Raw genomic sequence first — 24,460 nt, 5'->3', positions numbered from 1 at the left:
TAAGGCCAATCAATGTATCGTCAGCAAATTTAATTAGCAGATTGGAGCTGTGGGTGGCGACATTCATGGGTATACAGAAAGTAAAGGAGGGGGCTTAGGACACAGCCCTGAGGGGCACCTTTGCTGAGGGTCAGAGGGGCAGAGGTGAGGGAGCCCACTCTTACCACCTGCCAGTGATCTGACAGGAAGTCCAGGATCCAGCTGCACAAGGCAGGGTGAAGGCCGAGGTCTCTGAGCTTCTTGCCTGGGGGAAATATGGTGTTGAATGCTGAACTGTAGTCCAAGAACAGCATTCTGACATAAGCATCTTTCTTCTCCAAGTGTGCAAGGATGGTGTGTAGAGCTGTGGCTATTGCATTATCTGTTGATCAATTGTGCCGGTAGGCAAATTGTAGAGGGTCCAGTGTGGATGGTAACATACTGCAGATGTAGTTCTTGACCAGCCTCTCAAAGCATTTGTTTATTATTGAGATGAGTGCAACAGGTTGCCAGTTGTTCAAACATGTTACCTTGGTCTTTTCAGGTACAAGAACAAGGGTGGATGTTTTGAAGCAGGAGGGCTTTCTACACTGGGAGAGGGAGAGATTAAAAATGTCTGTAAACACACCGGCCAGTTGTGCTGTGCACATTCTGAATACCCGGCCTGGGATGCTGTTTGGTCCTGCAGCCTTGTGACTGTCTACTCGTTGGAAATGCCTGTACACTTCAGCCTCAAATGACTAAGGTGCAGGTCATTTGACAAGGCTACTGGGACTACATTTCCCTATTCATCTGGTGTCTAGTGGAGATTTAAAAATCTCAGCCAGGGCTATAGCTGTCTCTTTCCCCATCGCAATCTAAGATGAGTCTCATCCGTATTAGGGGATTGTGCACCTCCTCTTTACTTTGGGAGATCTGAACTAGAATTTTATCTTCTGCTTTTCTAAGTTTGAGTTCTCCAACGAGTCTTTTTCCTTGCTGAATAATCTCAGGGTGGGACAAATTAGGACTGAAGTTGGAGGCAGAATGGTAGCATTGCGGCTAATGTAACACTTCTACAGTACCAGCGACCGGGTTGAATTTATGCTGCTGTCTGTATGGAGTTTCTGTGTACTCCCCGTGACCGTGTGGGTTTGCTCTCATATTCCAAAGGGATATGGGATAGTAGGCTAATTGGGCCAGAACAGCCTGTTATGCTGTATCTCTAAATAAAATAATTGAAGATAAGGAATACTTAATTAACAGAATAAAATCAATGGTAGTATTTCTATTGGACTTTGGATCATCTTCAATGATTAGACTAAATATTTATTGGTTACCTAGACCATAGAGGAAGAATCAGGTTTAATATCACCAACATATGTTGTGAAATTTGTTAATTTTACAACAGCAGTATAATGAAATACATGATAAATAAATATAGGGAAAAGACTGAGTTACATTATCTGTGTGTGTGTGTGTGTGTGTGTGTATATAAAAAATTTATATGTGGTGCGTGGCCAAGTGGTTAAGGCATTGGACTAGTGATCTGAAGGTTGTGAGTTCAAGCCCCAGCCGAGGCTGCGTGTTGTGTCCTTGAGCAAGGTGCATAGCCACACATTGAGTGCCTGATAGTAGTGCAAAAAAAAGTAATGAGATAGTGTTCATGGGTTCAATGTCCATTTAGGAATCGGATAGCAGAGGGGAAGAGGCTGTTTCTGAATCATTGAGTGTGTGCCCTCAGGCTCTTGTATCCCCTTCCCAACGCTAACAATGAGAAGAGGACATGTCCTGGGTGGTTGTGGCCCTTAACGATGGAGCAGTCCCAAGGCGCCACTCCTTGAAGATGTCTTGGATACTACAGAGCCTCGTACCCATGACGGAGCTGACTAATCTTACAAGTTTCTGCGACTTGCATCAGTGTTTTGCAGTAGTTTCCCCCCTCCCCCCCCCCACCAGACAGTGACACAACCAATCAGAATGCTCTCCACGGTACATTTGTAGAAGTTTACAAGTGTTTTAGTTGACAAACTAAATCTCTTCAAACTCCTAATGAGATATAGCTACTGTCTTGCTGCCTTTATAGCTGCATCAATATGTTGTGTAAAGGTTGGGCCCTCAGAGATATTGACACCCAGGAGCTTGAAACTGCTCACTCTCTCCACTTCTGATCCCTCTGTGAGGATCAGTATGTGCTCCTTTGTCTTACCTTGTGAGAGTCCACAGTCAGCTCTTTGGTCTTGCTGATGTTGAGTGCAAGGTTGTTGCTGTGACACCACTCAACTAACTGGTATATGTTGCTCCTGTACGTCCTTTCATCACCATCTGATATTCCGCCGACAATGGTTGTTGCATCATCATTTTCAAATTTATAGATGGTATTTGAGCTATGCCTAGCCGCACAGTGGAGGGTGTAGAGAGCGGTGGGCTAAGCCCACATCCGTGTGGTGCACCAATGTTGATCGTTAGCGAGGTAGAGATGTTATTTCCAATCCACGTCGGTTAGGAAATCGAGGATGCAGTTGCAGAAGGAGGTACAGAGGCCCAGTTCTGTAGCTTTTCAATCAGAACTATGGGAATAATGGTGTTAAATGCTGAGCTGTAGTCAATGAACAACATCCTGACATTGGTGTTTGTGTTGTCCAGGTTATCCAAGATCACATGGAGAGCTATTGAGTTTGTGTCTACTGTAGATCTATTGTGGTACAAATTACAGTAGGTTCATGTCCTTCTTGAGGCAGGTGTTGATTCTAGGCCTGACCAACCTGCATGTTGGAAGATGGGAATTATACGGAAAACTAAGATTGATATCTTTGCCCAAGGTGTTGTCTTTCGGATGAGATGTTATGCTGAGATCTTAAATGCTCTTCTATGTGAATGCAAACAAATTACATGATTTATTTTAAACAAGAGCAGGTTATTCTGACCAAACCAATTCCTTGACATAACAGCACTAAAATGCTGATCATGGTTTCATGAGAACTTAGTGCATGCACATGACCATATGCATTGCCCTACTAAGCACAGTAAATGAACTTCAAAAGTACTTAATTATCAGTTCTTTGGGACATCCTTAGTTTGGGTGAAAGGGAGTTAAAGATCATTATGGAAATACCGGAATTAGTGAGGACACAAAGAATACAGTTAATAGCTTCTTCAACACACATGACTAAGTGAATGAATTTCTAAGAGATTTATTGACATAGGATAATATGGTTTCAAACGGTAAAAATCTTATGAATTTATTTAGGGACTATTCTGCAATAGTAAACCTTTATCCTATGGCTGATTCAGTAGAAAGCTCTGGTGAATGTTCTGTTTATCCAAAGGGAGTCTTTTTAAATACAAGAGTGCTGTAATAAATTCAATCATTAATTGACAATATACTTAGTTTAGAGAATAGACAATAGACAATAGGTGCAGAAGTAGACCATTCGGCCCCTCAAGTCTGCACCGCCATTCTGAGATCATGACTGATCATTCACTATCAATACCCAGTCCCTGCCTTGTCCCCATATCCCTTGATTCCCCTATCCATCAGATATCTATCTAGCTCCTTTTTGAAAGCATCCAGAGAATTGGCCTCCACCGTCTTCCGAGGCAGTTCATTCCACACCTCCACAACTCTCTGGGAGAAGAAGCTCTTCTTCAACTCTGTTTTAAATAACTACCTCTTATTCTCAATCCATGCCCTCTGGTACTGGACTCTCCCAACATCTGGAAAACTTTAATCTAGTCACCATATACTCAGTACATCTTTTAACTCATTTGAGTTTCTAAGGTAACATCTGTGGTAATTTACAGGATCTGATAGAGGAATTTAAGGCAAAGTTATGAGAGTTGAATTTGTTACTGTGATTTACATTTGTCCAGTAAGACTGCCACAACCACTGCCCTGTGAAACACTTACTTATTTTCAAACTCTATTTAATTTAGAATGTTGAAACTGAGGGAAAAGAAAGTTCTGGAGAGTAGAAAGTCATTCATCCTTTATGGTGTAGTTATTTACAAGCAGGCAATGGATTTTCAGAAATGTGATTAAAGTTTTCCATTGGTATCTCAAGTGCTCCTTGACTAATGGCAATTGTATAAATGAGGATTTATAGTTATGTGTATGTAGTGAATTGTTAAGCCATGCAAACTTGGATGGTTCCAGATTGTTGCTTACAAGATTGACTTTCAATGATTGTTCCTCTATATGGTTCCAGTCTACTGCTTCCTTGAGCCACAGTCCTTGTAATGTGAATATTCCCAAAATTGTAAGTGCTTTATTCCAACGGTGATAAAGGAAATGATATCAAGTTTCCCAAGTGTGTGACTTGGAAAATGACATGTGAGTGATGGCATTCCCATGTACCATGTGAAGTAGGTCACAGGTTGGAGAGTAACCATTGGAAAAAACCTCAGTGAGTTGCTGTACTGTTTTCCCCCTCTGGTTTCTGGAGTATATGGTACAGCAGCGGAGGCAGGAATGAATGTCCACATTGCTGAACCAAGAAGGGCTGTTTGATCCATTGGTGTGGAACATTTGTGTATTATTACAGTAGCACTAGCCCAGGCAACTGTAGAATATTCTGTCACTTGTACCTTGTAGGTGGTGGAAAGGCTCTGGAGAATCAGGAAGTTTAATATTTCTCGTTATGCTGTTGGAGGCTGAATCTATGATGACCTCATCAATCCTATTTCCCCTACTATTTTCCTATAACTTATGCTTTTTCTCTTGGCCATGCATCCCCCTGATTCTCCTGCTACTCACCTAGGGCAAATTTGCAGTAGTTAACCAACATCACGTCATGTCTTTGGAGCACATGGAGGAAATCCACACAATCAGAGGAGGACATGCAAACTGAATTCATGCAGTGATGGGGCTGCGAATCACATGCTGCTAAATGTCTAACTGTAGGTATGTTGCTGATTCAGCTGCTGAATTTCCAGTAACCCCACAATGATGATACCAGATATTATCCAGCTGTTTGTTGACAGCTACCCCCTGTGAGGAACTGCTTACTACATTGATTCTTTGTGGACTGTTGTAATGGCCTGCTAGGCCAATCCAGATGTCACATTGCTGCTGGCCCAGAGTCTCAAAGCTCAAACTAGCATGAGCTCTTCAGAAGTCACTGATGAGAAAATTAGGCTTTTATGACAATCTTGTTTCATGGCTGCCTCTGACAACAATGGCTTTTTATTAACTTGTATTCAACTAAGCAAATTTAAATTCACTCTGTGCCTTGTGATTTTTTTTGGATCATTAATCTAGTTCCCTCTATTGTTAACTAACCATCATAACAGCAATATAACCCTCCTGTTTCAAATATATTGGTTCCTTCATGACTACAATCCCCATCATATATTAACCAAGATATTATTACAGATCCTTAAGCGGTGAAAAAAGGCATTGAAAATCATTGAGCTTGAATCTAGAGCTTGGATACCCATTGTATGAATTCTGTTTCACTTCATTGGTTCTCCTAAAAAAAAGCTGTAGGAGATTAAACTTGTTTTCTCTTGTACTTTCCATTCAGGGAACTTGAACTCACGGAAAGGTTTGAATGGAGTATGCTCTGTGCATGAGTACACTGGGACCTTCCTGGGGCAGAATGTCCGATTCAAGGTGACATCGGTCTGCGGTCACGTGATGACCTTGGATTTCATAGGTAATATGAATTCTGGTGCAGCTTTTACTTGGTAAAGATAGAGATTATTGTCTGATGATTGAATACAGGCAGTCCCCGGGTTACGAACGAGTTCCGTTCCTGAGTCTGCCTTTAAGTCAGATTTGCATGTAAGTTGGAACAGGTACGTCTGGTATTATTTAGCGTCTGTTAGTCAAATGTTTGTCTTAGTATATAGTATATATTTTACCTTTCTATGCATATAAAACACTTAAGGAACGTATGTATTTCAATAATTAAACCACTGCGTTGCTTAGTAATAATTGTAACTTTCATCAGGGCAGGGTCTTTCATATGCTCCATTATTCTCACTTTGTCCTTTACCTGTATCCTTCAAAGTGGTTCCGAATGTGGATCGACTGTAGCCTAACGCTTTTCCAATGACTGATGGCATTTCACCTCTTTCCAATCTCTTTATTATTTCCACTTTATTTTCAATCGCGATCATATTCCGTCAATGGAATAGAAAACTATGGATTTTATGTTCTATCGCTGAGCAGCAGTGAACCGTCTGATTGGCCTATCAGATTTTTCTTTAGGAACTAGCTGACTTGATCAGCATTTCTGATCTGGCTATTGTTCACGATCGCACTTAATAAAAAAAATACAGCAGCAGCCATGGATGGTGGGTCGCTCTGGGCCCTAAAGTCCACCTGCACTGAGACAGGTTAACTGGGTGCTGACTGGAAAAGGGGGATCAGAGTGAATCTTGCTCAGAGTATTTAAGCCAAATACAAAGTTACACACTCAACACAGTGTTAATGGCAACAACTTAAAATGGCGGATGGCATCGTGATCCGACTTAAAGTGGCGGACAGCGTTCTCTTCCCTCCGTTCGTAAGTATGAGTTGTCCGTAAGTCGGACGTTCGTAACTTGTGGACTGCCTGTACTGCCAAATCTGCTTATAGTTACATTCTTCAGTGGGTATTCTTCATTTTATAAGATTATAGATAAGAGGGTGCAGTCCCTGACCTGGTTGCTTCTGTGCAAAAGTAAGCCTTTAAGCAAGTAAAACTTAATTTGGATTGAGTGAGAACGTAGCACTGGGGTTCTTGGCTGTACTGTAACTCAATATAGTCCCCAAGGTTTAATATCAATTTCCAATCTAAAGTCAACTCCACACGATAAAACAGCTTATTTTTAGCCACCTCCTCCAAAATTTTTGTATCAAATAATCAAAAATTCAAATCTGTGAATTATCATGGAGTGCTGGCATTCACAAAAATACTGGGTTTGTATGCCTGCTGATACTGATCTATGAATTCTAATCTGAAGTTAGATAGATCTCAGCAGGGTGGTGAATTCCACAGATTCATTCCCACAGATGGCTGTGGCGGCCACATCCTTGGGTATATTTAAAGTTGAGGTATATTTAAGTAAGGGCATCAAAATTATGGGGGGAAGGTAGGAGACTGGCTGATAATAAATCAGCCATGATGGAATGATGGAGCAGTCCAGTCTATTTCTGCTCCTATGCCTATACTGTGTTTCAATCTGATTGCTGTATTTTTTGCTATTTTAATTAATGTCATTCAGTTGTTAATAACTAATTCAGCATGAAAACAATTTGGAATTAGAAAGAATATATGCTGGTTTTATATAATTCTTTTGCCTTGCCAGTGAAGTACCACACTTGTTAATTTCAGAGAATGATTTAACTTCCGCCATGTTGCTGAAGGTCTAGTATTAGGCTACCTAGGTAGGGCTAATGCCCTTCCCTTGGACAACATTGGTGGCGTGGAGAGGGGAGACTTGCAGCTTGGGCAACTGCCAGTTTTCCATTTAAAAAAAAACCTTGCCCAGGCTTGCGCCCTGGTAACTTTCCAAGGTGCAAATCCATGGTCTATCGAGACTAACGGAGGCCTACACGCCTAGGTAGAGGTAATGGCATATTTACTTCCCTGAAGAGGAAGAAATCAATAAGCTGAACAAGTAGCTTCTTAGCTTTTTATTTCATGCTTATTTTGTTGCTTCAGGTGTGATAGAATCGGAGGGACAAGAGGGGGAGGTGTTGCATTGCTTGTCAGAGAAAATATTACAGCAGTGCTTTGGCAGGATAGATTAAAGGGCTTGTCTAGGGGGGCTATTTGGGTGGAATTGAGGAATGGGAAAGGTGTATTAACACTTATAGAGGTGTATTATAAACCACCTAATGGGGAGCGAGAATTGGAGGAGCAAATTTGTAGGGAGATAGCAGGTATTTGTAGTAAGCACAGGGTTGTGATTGTGGGAGATTTTAATTTTCCACACATAGACTGGGAGGCCCATTCTGTAAAAGGGCTGGATGGTTTGGAGTTTGTAAAATGTGTGCAGGATATGTTTTTGCAGCAATACATAGAGGTACCAACCAGAGAAGGGGCAGTGTTGGATCTCCTGTTAGGGAATGAGGTAGGTCAGGTGACGGAGTTATGTGTTGGGGAGCACTTTGGGTCCAGTAATCACAATGCCATTAGTTTCATAGTTATGGAGAAGGATAGGACTGGACCCAGCGTAGAGACTTTTGATTGGAGAAAGGCTAACTTTAAGGAGATGCAAAAGGATTTAGAAGGAGTGGATTGGGACAATTTGTTTTATGGGAAGGATGTAATAGAGAAATGGAGGTCATTTAAAGGTGAAATTTTGAGGGTACAGGATCTTTAAGTTCCTGTTAGGTTGAAAGGAAAGGTTGAAAGTTTGAGAGAGCCATGGTTTTCAAGGGATATTGGAAACGGTTTGGAAAAAGAGAGAGATCTACAATAAATTTAGGTAGCATGGAGTACAGGTCATATCTTCCCCAGAAGAGATCCCAATGATCCATAATTCTGAAACCATGCCCCCTGCACCAATTCCTCAGCCATACATTAGACTGCCATCATTCTATTCTTATCCTCACTGGCATGTAACACAGGTAACAATCCAGAGATTGCTACCCTGGAGCTCCTGTTTCTCAGCTTTCTACTTAGCTTCATAAAATCTCTCTTCAGGATTACCTCGTCTTATCTACCCATGTCATTGGTGTCGATATGCACCAAGTCTTCCAGCTGCTCACCCTTGTCCTTGAGAATGCTATGGACCTGTTCTGAGACAGCTTTGATCCTGAAACCAGGGAGGCGATTATACTATCCAGGTGTCTCTATCACGCCCTCAGAAGCTCGTCTCTGTTCCTCTGACTAAGGAATCTTCTATCAACAATGCAGTCCTCTTCATCTCTCTGCTTTTCGGAGCCACAGCACCAGACTTGGTGCTAGAGACTCCCCTGGTAGGTCATCTCCCTCAATCGTATCTAACTTGTACACCTATTATTGAGGAGAATGGCCACAGGTGTACTCTGCACTGGTGTGCATTTCTCCTCCTTTTCCTGACAGTCAGTCACCCAGTTACCTGTCTCCTGCAACCTATGGTGACTAACTTCCTGTAGCTCTTTTCTATCACCTCCTCATTCTGGAAGTCTCTCTGACTTCACACATCCCACACAGAGTATAAAACTGGAGCAATTCTCACTAATCTACTATGCCCTAACACATATATGTCAAACTCAAGGCCCGTGGGCCAAATCCGGCCCACGGTGGAATTATCTTTGGCTCGCGAGATAATATCTAATTACTATTAAAGCTGGCCCCAGTAATCGAAGTGCCTATGGCGTATGATATGGCTAATGCTGAGTTTATTCAGGTACCAGGTTTTCAGGGTTTTTAGTGTTTATTCGGTTTCCTTGGTTTATTTCCTGAATATCATTAATGAATAAATTTTTTTTCTATTAGAGCTGGCCCGCCGGTATATTGCATGCACCACTAATACTACAAATCCCACAATGCACTGCCAGTGCATTGCTCGTGCTTGCCTTACTCTCTCATCAGCATCCTTATGGCGCTAGTCACGTGTGGTCAACTTTCAGCTATCCCTCACCCCAAAAATGGCTGAACGAAAGGTGGACTTTGAAAACAGGGGTTTTCAAGGCAGGTGGGAGGCAGAGTATATGTTCGCAGATATAAAGGGCAAACCTGTTTGTCTTGTGTGCGGAGACGGTGTGGCTGTAATTAAAGAATATAACGTAAGACGACGCTATGAAATGAAACACCACGACAAATACAAGCATCTGGACAAGAAACAGAAGCCCGCGATGTGCGGTCAAAAGAGTGGATTGGTGGGCAGGATCCGGGAGAAGATGCGGGAGGAAAACGGCGCAGGTGACCTGACAGCTTATCACTGCATCATACACCAGGAATCATTGTGTGGCAAAGCCTTGAAAATGGAACATATAATGAGCACCACAACACGAGCAGTTAACTTCATAAGAGCCAAAGGTTTAAATCACCGCAAGTTCAAGTCGTTTCTGGAGGAGTTGGGTTCAGAATATAATGATTTGCCCTATCACACAGACGTGCGATGGTTAAGCCAAGGAAAAGTGCTGAAAAGATGTTTCAAGTTGCGTGAGGAGATCTGTCAGTTCATGGAAAGCAAAGGGAAAGACACAACAGAGCTCCGGGATAAAAAGTTGCTTTGTGAAATGGCGTTTCTGTGTGACATCACGAGCCATCTCAATGCGCTCAACCTGCAGCTTCAGGGGCGGGGTCGTGTGATCACAGACATGTATGCTGCAGTGAGGGCTTTTAAAACCAAGCTGCGCCTGTGGGAGATGCAGATGCAGCAAGAAAACTTGAGCCATTTTCCGTGTTGCCAAACTATGAAAGCGCAGGTTTCTACCGCAGTGTTCCCACGTGCAAAGTTTGCTGAAAAACTTAGCATACTTGGTGCCGACTTCACACGGCGATTTGCTGACTTTGAAACCCAAAAAAGCAGGTTTGAACTGCTCAGTAATCCATTTGCAGCTGACGTGGAAAGCGCACCAACCAACATACAAATGGAGCTGATTGAACTCCAATGTAGTGACACACTCAAGGCAAAGTATGACTCAGTGGGCGCTGCACAGTTTCTACGTTTCATTCCCAACACAATGCCCCAGCTGCGTACCCAAGCTGCTCAAATGCTCTCTATGTTTGGCAGCACATATCTGTGTGAACAACAGTTCTCTTTGATGAAGATAAACGAAACATCACACAGGAGTCGTCTTTCTGATGAACACCTTCACTCAATTCTGAGGATTTCCTCAGCTCAGAGCCTGACTCTAAACATTGATGAACTTGCATCCAAGATGAGATGCCAAGTATCTGGCTTAGACTAGTGTGAATCACAGAGTGTTGGCCTGTGGAAAAATGTTTTCATTAGAAATTACTCCCGAAAAGCTGCGGATAAAGCCATAAGAAATAAATGCAACTGATTTTTTATTTATTTAATGTTCAATGTTGTTTTTGTAGGCAATAACCTAAGCTTTGTTAGTTCCAGGTTAATATGTGTAATAAATTCATTTCAATAAGTTTTGCAATAAACGCTGAACCAGTCCGGCCCTTGACTTGTACCGATTTTTTAATTTTGGCCCACTGTGTATTTGAGTTTGACACCCCTTCTACATTTGTGTTTGCTAATGCTTGATTTCAAACGGTTTATTAATGGAAAAGGTATGGCTCCCAAAACAATCTTAGCCGAAATAGCATAGTTTCTTTCTCGTTGCCTACTTTCTTGTAATCTACGTCTGTAAGTTAATACCAATCATAAAAAGAATGCTTGCTAGGCAATCTGCTTCATAAAAAACGAAATTCGTAAAGTGAAACAATTTTAGATATAGCAGAGACTGAGACACATGAGAGCAGGTTGAAAAAATGAAGGCAACGAAAGCTGTGGGAGCATGCGCGCGTGCACAACTGATCTGGCCCGCATGAAGTCGCATTTTTCTCAATCTGGCCCGTGACCTAAAATGAGTTTGACACCCCTGCCCTAACAGGAATGAACAAATAAGGAGAGAGAGGGAGAGAGAGAGAGATTGATTTCAAGACAATCTACCTCACCCAAGCTTGATAAGCCTACGCCACTCTGAACACTGCACACTCCAGAAGAATGGCTGCTCTGCTTGTATATGAATTATTCTTATTTGGTCCTTTCTAATGAATCCATCTTGCTGATTGGTCGATCCTCAAATCAGGATAACTGCCATGAAGCTCTGCCTTCAAAATCTTGATTGCTGCCCTGATTTAAAAGGTAGCTCTTTTCATGCACCCCTGTTGCAGATTGTCCAACTCAGAGAAAACTGGCTCAAAACTCTGCATTTTAAACCTTGAATGTGGACCTGACTGAAAGGTAGTTCTTTTTATGCACTGCCACTTTCTGATTGGTCTCTCCTCAAATCAGAAAAACTGCAGTGAATCTCTGTCTTCAAAATCTCGATCGCTACCCTGATTTAAGAAGTTGCTCTTTTTACACACCACTGGTGTGGATTGTCCAAACTTTGCTGATGTTGAGTGCAAGATTGTTGCAACACTACTCAACCAGCCAATTGACCTCACTCCTGTATGCTTCCTAGTGACATCAGTGAATTTATAGATGGAGTTTGAGCTGTGCCAAGCCACACAGTCATGGGAGTAGAGTAGTGGGCTAGGCACGCTAGTGTCGATTGTGAGCCAGGAGGAGATATTATTTCTGAAATGAACTGACTATGGTGTCCTGATGAGGAAGTCAAGGATCCAGTTGCAGAGGAAAGTACAGAAGCCCAGGTTTAGAAGCTTGTTGATAAGTTGTTGCTTGTTGTATATTAGTAAAACAGCAAAAAAAAACTTACTCAAATCTGAAAATGCTTGAAATGTTCATTTCAAATTTTACGCCCATTTTAATAATGATGCACATGCAAAGGGAAAATTCCAACAGATTTACAACTAGAATTTAATATTATAGGAAGGTATACTTATGATGTGACTTATTTTGATCAATACCAACGTATATTGGCCATTGTAATATATTTGCAGATGAGATTCTGGAATAGGTTTGGGCAACAGGAAAATAAATTATTTTTGTACTGGTGATTTGTTGCTTTCAAAGTTCGTTCAAAGTAAATTTATCATCAAAATATGTATATGTCACATTGCTACCCTGAGATTCATTTTCTTGCTGGAACTCACTGCAGAGCAGAGAAATACAATCAAATCAATGAAAAACTACACACAAACAACCAATGTGCAAAAGAAGACAATCTGCAAATACTGATACTAATAATAAGTAAATTAGTACTGAGAGCATGAGTTGTAGAATCCTTGAAAGTGAGTCCATAGGTTGTGGAATCAATTCACAGTTGAGGTGAGTGAAGTTATCCATGAACCTGGTAGTGTGATTTAGTACTCTGTAATAATGGGATGATGGTGGATTATGTGGATTGCTTTAGTTATAATTTATAGCATCTTGTTTTTATTTTTCAGGGAAATATAACAATTGGGACAAAGTTGATCCAGCAGAACTTTTTAGCAAAGCACCAACTGAAAAGAAGGAAGCCAACCCCAAACTCAATATGGTGAAGTTTTTACAGGTGCTGAAACCATCATTATGCTTTTCAAATGGTTAATATATATGTACACCCAGTTTTGTCAAGTATATGAAAATACTTTGAATAATCTTTAAATACAGCTTGTTGTCAGTAAGTTCTGTAAGTTGCTGTAGAACTGTGCAATGATTCAATTAAGAAAGCTTTGCACACTGTCCTAGTGAATGAAGTTTCTATTTATTCATAAGGATCAGGAGGAGAATGGAGACAATCAGTCCCTTGAGGCTACTCTGCTGTTCATATGTGTGGAATGAATCTTGGTGGGACTGCCAATACCTTGCTCTCTCCCTATAATACTTCTGTCCCTTACAATTCAATAGACTTCAATCTTTTCCTTTAATATTTTCATTGACACTACATCTGCACTCTGTGTTTGAGAAATATGAAGAGTTGTAACTCCCTGAGGAAAGAAACTCCTCTTCATTTCTATGTTAAGTGCATGGCTTTTTATTTTGAAACAATCCATCTTTTGTTCTTAATTCCTCCACAAGGGACAAAAAGAACTTTCAGCATCTACCCCACCATTTCCTCTCAGAATCTTCTATGTTTCAGTGAAATCTCTCCTCTTTCTGCTTACTCTAATGAATATAGACCCAATCTGCTCAATTTTTCTTTATACGTTAATTCCTCCATCACAGAAATGAACTCAATGTACCTTCTCTGCAACACCACTAAGGCAAGTGCTTCTTTCTTAAGATTGAAGACCAAAATTTTTAAACAGTTCTCCAGATGTGGCCTTATAAAGTTGCATGATAGTTTTTATCCTCTGTAACCCTTGCAAAAAAAGGCCAATGTTGCATTGTTCTTCCAAACTATTTTTTTTATTATTCTTCCTTCCAAAGTGCCTAACTTCACTCTTTCCCACATTATTCCAACTTTTTGCCTACTTCAATAACTTGTATGAGATTCACCTTTTTCTTCAAATGTTGGTTTCTTTGCTTGTGTGACAACAAATCCAACCTTTTGAGTTTATTGTTTCAAAGAAATATAAGACTTCCTTTTCTACTGCCTTTCTAGTTTCTTTAATGTATTATGAAAGTGCTCCCCATTGTGGGGGAAATAAAATTACAAGTTGATTTGCATGCAGCAAGCTTTCACAAGTAGCGATATAATAATAACTAGAATATACTGATGGAGACATTAATGTTTGCTAGAATATTCAGGATTGTTTAATATCATTTCCAGTACGCAAGAGTATGGAGAATGAAATAATTGTTACTCGGGATCAAAAAGCACACTTAGATAAAGAACACAATAATTTAAAAAATGTAATAAATATAAATACATGATAGCTTAAATGTGCATAAAGTGATGTTGGGTATAGGAGTGTCAGCACATAAGGTGACTGACAGGAAATGATAAAGTCGTGGTGGGTTAGTGGATGGAAGTGTTGATCAACCCTGCTACTTGGGGCAAGTAACTTTTTGAATCCGGTGGTCCTGGTGTGGATGCTATGTAGCCTCCTCCCTGACAGGAGCGGGACAAACAATCCATGAGCAGGGTGGGTGGGATCCTTCATGATATTGCTGGCCTTTTTCTGGCACCTTTCTGTATATATGGCTGTGATGCAATGGACTGTTTTGACTAACAATTATAAATCCTTCCTGTCCACCACAGTGCAGTTCCCATACCATGCAGAGATGTAGTATGTTAGCATGCACATCTGTAGAGGGCTGTGAGTATTGATGTGTTGTCCAGCTCTTTTCAGCCTCATCAGAAAGTAGAGACTTCGGTGAGCTTTCTTGATTGTGTAGGATTCATTCTGGGTCCATGAGAGGTTGTGTGAAATGTGCACTTCCAGGAGTTTGAAAATGCTTGCAGTTTCTACTGCTGTGCTGCCAATGTAAAGAAGGGTCTGGGTGATGTGAGTTCTCCTCCAGTTGATAACCATTTCCTTTGTCTTGTTGATATTGAGGAAGAGGTTATGTGCCTGGCACCAGGCCTCAGTCTCTTCCATCTCCTCTCTGTAGGCAGTCTCATTGTTGAGATGAGTCCCACAGCTGTTGTGTGGCTGGCGAACTTGACAATGTGAACTCTCAGGTCATGCAATTGTGTGTGAGCAGAGTGTACAGCAGTGGGTTCAGCACACAGCCTTGAGGGGCACCTATATTGAGGATGATGGGGAAGGAGGAGAGGTGTTCATCCTTACTATGTGAGGTCTGTTGGTTTGGATGTCCAACACTGGTTGTACAGTGGTAAAGTAGGAATTTGTTCACCAAGGTCTCGGTGGGGCAATAGTTTTGAATGTCAAACTGAAAATCAGGAACAGCATTCTGACATAAGTGCCTGTTTTCTCAGTGTGTAAGGGTTGCATGACAGATACAATGATTTTTTAAAATCGTACCAAGAATGCTTTATGTCCATCAAGCAGGAGCTCACTCTTAGCTTCTCATCATGAGGGTAGAAGTTTCCTTAGTATTAGACCGAAGCATCAGTTTGTGTAATTAGTCCCATTTATTTACAGTTGTTTTTTTCTGAGCAGGTAGAAGGGCGAGGCATTGACTATATTGTCCTCTGGCTGGATTGTGACAAGGAAGGAGAAAACATCTGCTTTGAGGTACAATTTTTTTTAATCATGTTGTATAAAAGACAGTTCCTTGTGCATTTCCCTTGTTTTGGTGGACAAGGATGGCCATTGCAATTAATGAAACAAAAAGAAATTCTTACCATTAGAAATAATTTAGACATAAAGACTCGGAGTTTGAGAAGAATGAAAATGATAGCTAAGTAGCTTCAGAACAGTTTACTTGCAAGATGCTTTAGAGTTCTGAAGTTTTTTTCCAATACATTTGCCTGTTAATCATTGTTCTTTTTGATTCATTGTGACATCTATTAGTGTTGAATTTCAGGCAGTTAGTTGGCTGTGAAAATTTACATTATAAAAGTCAACATAGTCTTAAGTTTAATAAAACTAGATTTTTTTTGAGGAATATCTACTCATAAATGCAGCCATATTCAAAAAGTAACATTTTTTCTAGAAAACTATTTTTTAAAAAGTTAACTAAAAAAGATTTGCTTATTTTCTAAATATGCATAATTCTTGATGCAAGAATTATATGTTATTCCTGTTCCAAAGGTTTTGAATGGCTTTAATATATTGACAATCAAGGCAAAGGTCAGAAGAGAGTCTTCCAAAATAAAAATTTGCTTTTAAGACCAATGTTGAGAAGGCATTCATCTAAAATGGCATTAAGCTCACAGAGGTGCTGAAGAAGTAGATTGGTCTGATAATGGAACATCATCAAACCAAGCCTTTGAATTGTCAATAGATAATCCAATAGAATAGCCCTAGTGCCTATGAATCTAGTAATTGTTTTCATCTAAGCAATAGCTAGCAGTGTAGGGTACCATTCAGACACAAAAGACAAAACTCCTGAAGCTATCTGAGAAGATGCTCCAAATCTTCCTTGGTTTTGATTAATGCCAGGTGTTCCCTGACGATAGCAATATTGCAGATGCAGGATAAAATGTCTTTTGAGGAGAGTCATTCTTACCATGACTTAGAAAACCCAATTCAGTGTCTTCATGGTGTTATGTATGCCACCTAGTAACTTGATGGAGTTAGTTCAAGTGTGTCTGAGCAAACATTTGGAAGGAAATCTTAAATCTTGTAACATTTTCTTTTTGAATATTTCTTGGACATGCCAGTTTCAAGAACCGTGACCTGCACAACCAGTGTATGTGCACTAGCCCTTCAGAATGTCCAGGAGTGTTCTCCTTGTTTGTCATTTAGAAGTAACAATTCCTCAAGGGAAATAGAGAGCATTATTGCTAGGTGTTCTGTCCATTATTTTAGAAAATCACAGAGCATTTGGTGTATCTTCCAAAAGGAAGTATTGTTTTACATCCAGACTTGCACTGTGGTGTGTTTTTGTGTTCATTTAGGTACTGGATGCCATTAAACCTGTTATGAATATTCCCCATGGAAATGAAAGGGTGATTTATCGTGCAAAGTTCAGTGCTATAACGGACAGTGACATTAGCAAGGCCATGAACCATTTGGGAGAACCTAATCGGAATGAAGCACTGTCAGTTGATGCACGGCAGGAGCTTGACCTGAGAGTGGGTTGTGCTTTTACAAGGTACAGCAAGAGTCTATACAGTACATACAGTGTTCAGAAACACCTTGGCAAATGTTCAGCCTGCATCTTACAGATACTGAAGAAGTAGATTGGTCTGATAATGGAACATCATCAAACCAAGGTCTTTGACTTGTCAGTAAATAATCCAAAAGAATAATCCTAATGCCTATGAATCTAGTAATTGTTTTCATTCAATATAACTTGAAGTCAGTGTGAACTTGCTTCCTTGGGAAATTCTCTTGTTGCTTCAATTAAACATCCTCCGCAATAAATCCCATTTATTCTCTAACGATACTGCCTTTTCTTTGACACTATTGCTCAATTAGTTAATAAACTTCTACAAAAAAAAGTTTTAATAATTCTAGCAATAGCTTTGAATTTCATTTTGTTGTGTAAAAGTAAAATTTCACTGTCTGATGAGAGAAGTAGCTACAGTAAAATTTTCAATAATCTGGTGTCTAGCTGTACAGAAATCCTGATGATTTGGCATTGGGCTCACTCATTAACCTTAAGTGTGTGCAGAGAGTCCGTAATTTGGTTTCAGAAATTGGTGATGAATTCAGAAATTGAATCGCAGAGTAATGATCATTTCAGCTTAATTATCAGTGTCTACTTCCAGAGGTTGTACAGGAACAAATGTGTGTTTAGGGGTTCCTCATATAGTTTACTGTTGGACATTTAGAGAAACTGTAAAATATGTCCTTTCTTTTTTAAACTAGGCTGACATATTTACTACTTTCCTATACTCTGACACCACCTCCATACCTTGGGAAGGTTACACTCTTGTGTTATTTCCTCTTCCTACTTCCCTCAACCAACTAGGATGCAAGTCATCTGGAAAACTGGCCTGCCCACCAATTTTCTCTCCATTACGTCTACACTTGGTGCTTTTACTGGGATTTTATCAATGAAAATAAGTCTCTTTGGGATATTGTTTTTGCAAAAAAAAAACCCTTTTTGTATTTGAAATACCATATGTACAGATAGGTTTTTACAATGAACTCTAAATACCCTTAAAAGGGCACAAAGCTATTATTTCCCAGTAAGTGACCAACATTTTCTCTGTTGTTTTTCAGGTTTCAGACTAAATATTTTCAGGGTAAATATGGGAATTTGGACAGTTCTCTCATCTCATTTGGACCCTGTCAGACGCCTACTCTTGGTTTCTGTGTAGAGAGACATGACAAGATCCAGTCTTTCAAGCCTGAGACGTACTGGGTCCTGCAAGCAAAGGTTTGTGATAAAATTGTAGTATTATGTAGCTTGGAGACAGACCTTTCAGCCCAAGTTCCTGCTAACCATTAAGTATAAATCATGATATAGTAATCCTTTTAGTTTTAGAAGACTGTTAATACTCTTGATTATTTAGAGGGGAGGTGTTTGTAAATCTGAGAGACTAGATTTGCACTCTGGATGCTATCCTCAATCTGCTGCAGAGCAGTGGCTGTGAGGCCCACTAGCAGCGGTAGTCCGTGTTGCATCTGGTGTACTTGAAGTTGGACTTGATTATGCCTGTTCACTGTTTTATCTGTGGTCATACTAATGTGAAAGCTGTGGATTTAACAAACTTTTATCTACATTAATGATGTTCCAGAAAGTTTTGAATGTAATCATGTTTATAGAGCTTCCAGAAATGAAGCATTTTTATTTACAGACAGTTAACGAGGTTTGTAATGTGGTGTGCCCATTGCCTGGATAGCACTATCTTTAGAAAATAGCTAGATATCACCCATGGTTACTTGCTATTTATGATACATACATATGCATTATACCCTGCTGAAGGGTCTCAGCCTGAAACGTTGACTGTACTTTTTTCCATAGATATTGAGTTCCTCCAGCATTTTGTGTGTGTTGCTTAGATCTCCAGCATCTGAAGATTTTCTCTTGTTTGTGTACATATGAAGTTGCCTTATTCCTAAATAATAAACAAGAAGCTGCCTCAGTATCATAGATTGGAACATCCTACTTCCATCAGCTTCTAGATGAGTGCTGCTACCCTTTCCTTCTGGATGTTTTCTCTTACCACAGGTCATTGCGCAGAACAGCTTGGAGCATCCTGCTCTTTTGCCAGCACAGTGCATCCGGACAGCTTCACAGTATCTGCTGGGTTTGAGCACAGTCCTGCTGGCTGCTGGGTTTAAGAACACCTTTTTGTTGAGTGTTGAGCTTAGAAGTGTTCTATTGGTTGCAGTATTTAAACATAAACATTAGATTACTAACACTTCAATTTTTTGAATCGTGACATTTTGGACTCAAGCTCCATTATAGGATCTTTACCCAGGATGTTGCTCCTGCTCTTCATTGTTTCTGTGGGACCATTACACTAAGAACATACCTACCTTCTCAGTTAGAGGGAGATGCAACAAAATTTGTTAAAGAACATTGGTTTTGTTTTTCTCCTTTTGTACTGCCTCATATTCCTCAATCAACAGTATTTTTAACATGATTATTTTTTCCTTTACAGCAAAAGCCATGTGCTATGTTGCAGTGTTCAAAGTTCTAAATCAATGATTTTCACCCACTGCTTGGGTTTCAAAGCATTGAGCATCAATGTTTCATTTTGGGAGTATAGTGGAGGTGGCAGCAAGAGGAAGTGGTTACAAGAATTTTTATCAAAGTTCTTGAAGGGCAGGTGAAGTGAAGATTTTATCTGAAAGTGGGAGATTGTTTGCCCCAGTTTTCTGTATTTCACAATTGAGATACGTGTATGACACAGGGTCTGTTATGAACATACTGAGCAAGTAAAGCTCTTGATTTCTCCATATATCAGTTTGTGTTCCACTTTCTTATTTGTAACCATAATTAATATGTTCATCCAGATATTAAATACTTGAAGAGTTTCTGACTCCATGAGCCTTTCAGGTGTCATATTCCAGTCCCCACCATGCTGGGGTGTTTTGTTTGGCTCCTCTGATCCTGCTACCTATGTCCCCTAGTAGTATTGCTCTTTGCTAAGGAAGAAAGGAGCTTCCTATTCATCTTTGCTGCATTTGTTAAGCCTCAGTTAAATCTTCCCTTTGTGCAAAAGAAAACAAGGCCCAACCCAGCCAGTCACGTTAATTCTCCCACGCTGGCTGAATCCTTGTGTTTTGATGGGCAGTGCACACAGTTTAGGATGGAGTGAGAATATATAAAACAACATATTTATTGTTTTAAAACATTTTGCTGTTCCAAAACATTTTATCCCTTTCCATTTTTATAAATCTTTGTCATTGTATTTGGCTTGTAAGATTCTTTCCAAATTGCTGAGTAATAGCTGTAATAATTGATGAAATCAATAATTCCTTGCCCATGTATGTTTTTTTTTTAAAGAAGGGTTTCTGAATGATGAATTCCAATCTCAATCTCTTTGTTTCATTACAGGTTAGTAATTGTGCCGGTGATTCCATGGTTCTAGACTGGGACAGAGTCAGAGTTTTTGATCGAGAAGTGGCACAGATGTATCTTAATATGACAAAATCTGTGAAAGAAACAAAGGTAGGTAAGGGGAAGAAAATGGATCAGAACCCATCAAGCTGCCAATGATTGTGGCCCTGGGGAATGCTTGTGAGGGAACAAGAGTGCATATGGATATATCAGGGGTGATTGATAAGTTTGTGGCCTGTGGTAGAAGGAGATGAGTTACTAACTTCAACCTTTCTACATAATCACTCAGAGTTTAACTGCATGTCCATGTAATGGGAGCTGTATAACTCACTTCCTTCTACCGTAGGCCACAAACTTATCAATCACCACTGCTGTGGACCACTTTCTGGATGTCCAAGACGCTGACTTCTACAAAGAAGGATCCGTATGCTCCACGACCGCTGGTCTAAGTGTGTAAGTGTAGGAGGGGACTATGTTGAAAAATAAATGTGCTATGTTTTCTAAAATTGACTCCTTCTACCTTGGGCCATGAACTTATCAATCACCCCTTGTATAATATACTGGGTACAATAATTTAATAATCATGTACTTGAACAGGGGTTCACAGACCGAGAGAAATGGCATGAGAGCAAGTGGGCAGAGGAGAGATGTTCAGTAAGGAAGTAATAGACACAAAGGTGGGGGAAGAATGGAGGCGGATTGAGAAGGATGTTGATGGGAGGGAATGAAGGAAGAGGAGAATTTTATGTTGAAAATAAAACTTAAGGTGCTGACTCTGCAACGTATATGGAAGATGCTTTTGTACCAGCTGGCACACCAGGGTAAAATTATATGAGTATAGCTCACTGGAGCCCTTAAACAAACAGAAATCCCTTCATTTATACTTCCAACTATGTTCTTTGGTCACTCAGAAAATGTTATGCTGTCAACTCCAGGATTTAGTTAACAAATTAATGCCTTTCTTGTAGCATAATTCAGCATATGATCAACATTGTCCAATGCAAGTAGAAATTCTTGTCCTTAACTCTAGAAGTAGTTTCTGGTCTGGTTACTTATCTTAATGTTTTGTTTGCAGGTGCAAACTGTGACTAAAAAGGAAAAGGTGAAGCAAAGACCACAGGCACTTAACACTGTGGAGATGTTACGTGTAGCAAGCTCGGCCCTGGGTATGCCTTCTGTTAGCAACAGCCCTTACTGATGATTTGTGTTTCTTCTGTTGAGTAAGATCAAAATGTCTGAGTATTTCAAATGAATAACACCTACTTTATTTCCTTCTGTCTTTTTAATTAAATGGCTTTATCTTGGTGACATGTAACTAGTGGGAAATGATCATGGGTGTTTAAAGAACCAGTGCCAGAAACAAGCACTTCCAAATCATCTCATACAGCTCAACATTAACAGCATCCCATCAGCATATTAATTTCCTCAATGTACTTAGTGTTTTCACTTAGTGAGATGGATTGCCTGCTGGCTATTCTTTCCCCGTGTCCTTTTGGCTTGGGGCTACCTAATTTATTTTCATAAGGGACCATAAAAGTCTGCAAACATGTTGTTCGTGTCCAACAATGCAGTTTAGATTTATAAAACAAAAAATGGGGCAAATGAGATACCAAAATATAAAAGTTTTTTTTAATATAACTAACATGAACTTTTTGTGAGAAACTGCTTGAAGAGCTGTTGGAGATGAATGTGGACAACATCCAACAATGTAACTGCCTCTGTGTATAACAGTTACTGTATGCGTTTTTCTCTCAAGGCTGTATGATGCTGGTACTGTATGATACTAGTAAATAATCATAAAAATAAAGACTCTGAAAGTCCACAAGAATTGATTGGCTCTATTTCTATAGAATCATCCCTACTAGCTGCATTCCATTGATCATGGACAAGATTTTCCAAAGAACTTGAATTTGTTATTGGGGACCTTCTAGAATGGAGAAGAAAACATGACACAAAATCCCTAATTTTTAAGATTTTCGGCAATACGTAATGTGGCCCTTAAAATTAGACATTTTGGATGTGTTTCCTGGACATCTCAAATGATTGTGATTAAAACGAGGGAATTCAGCAATGTTCAAAAGTCTTATTCATTGAACAAGACAGAATAGCAAGTTGCCAAGAATATAAAAATTCAAACCCAATACTCACAAAGGTCATCAAGTAGGGCACCATATCTATGCACAATAAACTGTGTGTCAATTGTTTCTGTCTCTGACTTCATGATGTGTTTAATTAACGTTACCCTTCATATTGTCTGACCAGGGATGGGCCCTCAGCATGCAATGCAAGTAGCAGAGAAACTGTACACACAAGGATATATCAGTTACCCTCGAACAGAAACCACACAATATCCAGAAAACTTTGACCTCAAAGGAACCCTCCGACAGCAGGCAAACAACCCCTACTGGAGTGAAGAGGTTGGTAAAAAGAGACTTGCATTCACATAGCATTTTAATAGCTTTTTCAGGATGATGCAAAACGCTATGAAACTGATGATGCACGTAAACAAGTGATCAAATTCAAATTTATTATCAAAGTATGTATATCATCTACAACCTTGAGAGTTATCTTGCAGGCACTCACAATAAAATTCACTAAAACACACACACACAACAAGACAGCCACAGATCCAATTTGCAAAAGAATACCATGCAAATAGTAAAAAAAAACCAAGTAAACAAAAAAACATTTAGAACATGAACTGCAGAGTCCCTGAAAGTGAGTCCGCAGCTGTGGGACCCATTTGGCGGTGAGGCGAGTGAAATTTATCCAAGAGCCCAATGGCTGCAGGGCAACAACTACTCCTGAACCTGGTGGTGTGGGACCTGCACCTTCCACCTGACAGTAGTAGTGAGGAGGAGACTGGTCAAAGGCCGGCAGATGTTGCTGTTTCCCACCACCCCTCCCCAACCCAAACCAAAAGGTGAAGGGTTTACATGATTTACTTCCTAACCAAAATGCAACTGACATTATTCCCCAGTCATTATTTATTCTGCAAATTCAGCTTTAAAGATGATCTCAGATTGCAAACCAAAAGAGAGCTGCCCTTGTCCTCACTCTCATCGTACTGTTTTATCTCTTTGTTCTATTCTCTACTTGTTCATCAAAAACACAGAATCCCAATTTATTGTCTGTTGCATCATTTGAATTTTTTCACCCATTTCCGATCATGATGAAATGGTTGAGAAGACTCAATGGCTTAATCCTGCTTCTATGTCTTGTGGTCTTATTATTTTGCAAGATGAAATTAAAAATAATGGAGAGATAAAGCTGAAATCTCTTATCTGGCAATGATAGACTTAAATATTTTTTGTAGGTGAAAGCATTACTTGCTGAAGGCATCAATCGTCCTCGGAAGGGCCAAGATGTAGGTGATCATCCACCTATAACCCCAATGCGTTCAGCTACAGAAGCTGAATTAGGTATGTCTGCAATAACAGATATTTAAATCACAGCCCACTTGTGAGTCACAACCTATGATGTTTATGGTTGAATTTCATGGCCTTGGAGGCTTGGGAAGATTTTGTTTAATGCTGTTGCTTAGATTCATTAATCCTAAATCAAAGCATCAGGCATACAGCTAATGGTCTTGGCCTACAATGTGATGTAGTTTGCAGGAAATTAGCTCAGAATATTAAAAAAAAATTCCTGAACTGAGTGAATGGACTGAATCAAAAACAGAAAATTTTGGAGCTATCCAATAGCATCTGTGAAGAGAGAAGCCAGGTGTACATTTCAGGTCAAAGATATATCATCAGAACTGCATATAAGTGGGGAAAACAAATTCCTTAAGTGTGGTTGTAAAAAGGGAATATAGTTAGATTTGGCCATGTGATTAAAGAGCCAGAAGAAATGAACTAATTGTGGGTGAGTCATTGTAATGCATTCTGAAGGTTGAAATTGAACTAATGAAGGTAAAGATTAGCTTAGATAGCTATTCACGCAAGGTTGGATCTGAGCAGATTTTAGAAACTTG

General features: G+C 39.9%; 1 protein-coding gene across 3 annotated transcripts in view; it reads left to right on the top strand.

Moving 5' to 3' along the window:
• Nucleotides 1-24,460, top strand: part of top3b (DNA topoisomerase III beta) — a 52,479-nt gene that overhangs the window by 2,233 nt on the left and 25,786 nt on the right. For 2 of the 3 annotated variants that reach the window (XM_059983220.1, XM_059983218.1), the window contains exons 2-10: nucleotides 5,484-5,615; nucleotides 12,915-13,021; nucleotides 15,519-15,593; nucleotides 16,922-17,118; nucleotides 18,195-18,351; nucleotides 20,482-20,595; nucleotides 21,560-21,650; nucleotides 22,747-22,901; nucleotides 23,801-23,906. In XM_059983220.1, the coding sequence (XP_059839203.1) occupies nucleotides 5,484-5,615; nucleotides 12,915-13,021; nucleotides 15,519-15,593; nucleotides 16,922-17,118; nucleotides 18,195-18,351; nucleotides 20,482-20,595; nucleotides 21,560-21,650; nucleotides 22,747-22,901; nucleotides 23,801-23,906 (1,134 nt within the window). The remainder of the gene's footprint in view (nucleotides 1-5,483; nucleotides 5,616-12,914; nucleotides 13,022-15,518; nucleotides 15,594-16,921; nucleotides 17,119-18,194; nucleotides 18,352-20,481; nucleotides 20,596-21,559; nucleotides 21,651-22,746; nucleotides 22,902-23,800; nucleotides 23,907-24,460) is intronic. The other variant, XM_059983219.1, reaches the window with a different exon arrangement.

Source organism: Hypanus sabinus, chromosome 10 (genome assembly GCF_030144855.1).
Source record: "Hypanus sabinus isolate sHypSab1 chromosome 10, sHypSab1.hap1, whole genome shotgun sequence".
Taxonomy (NCBI): Eukaryota; Metazoa; Chordata; class Chondrichthyes; order Myliobatiformes; family Dasyatidae; genus Hypanus; species Hypanus sabinus.
This window is presented reverse-complemented; position numbering and strand designations above follow the sequence as displayed.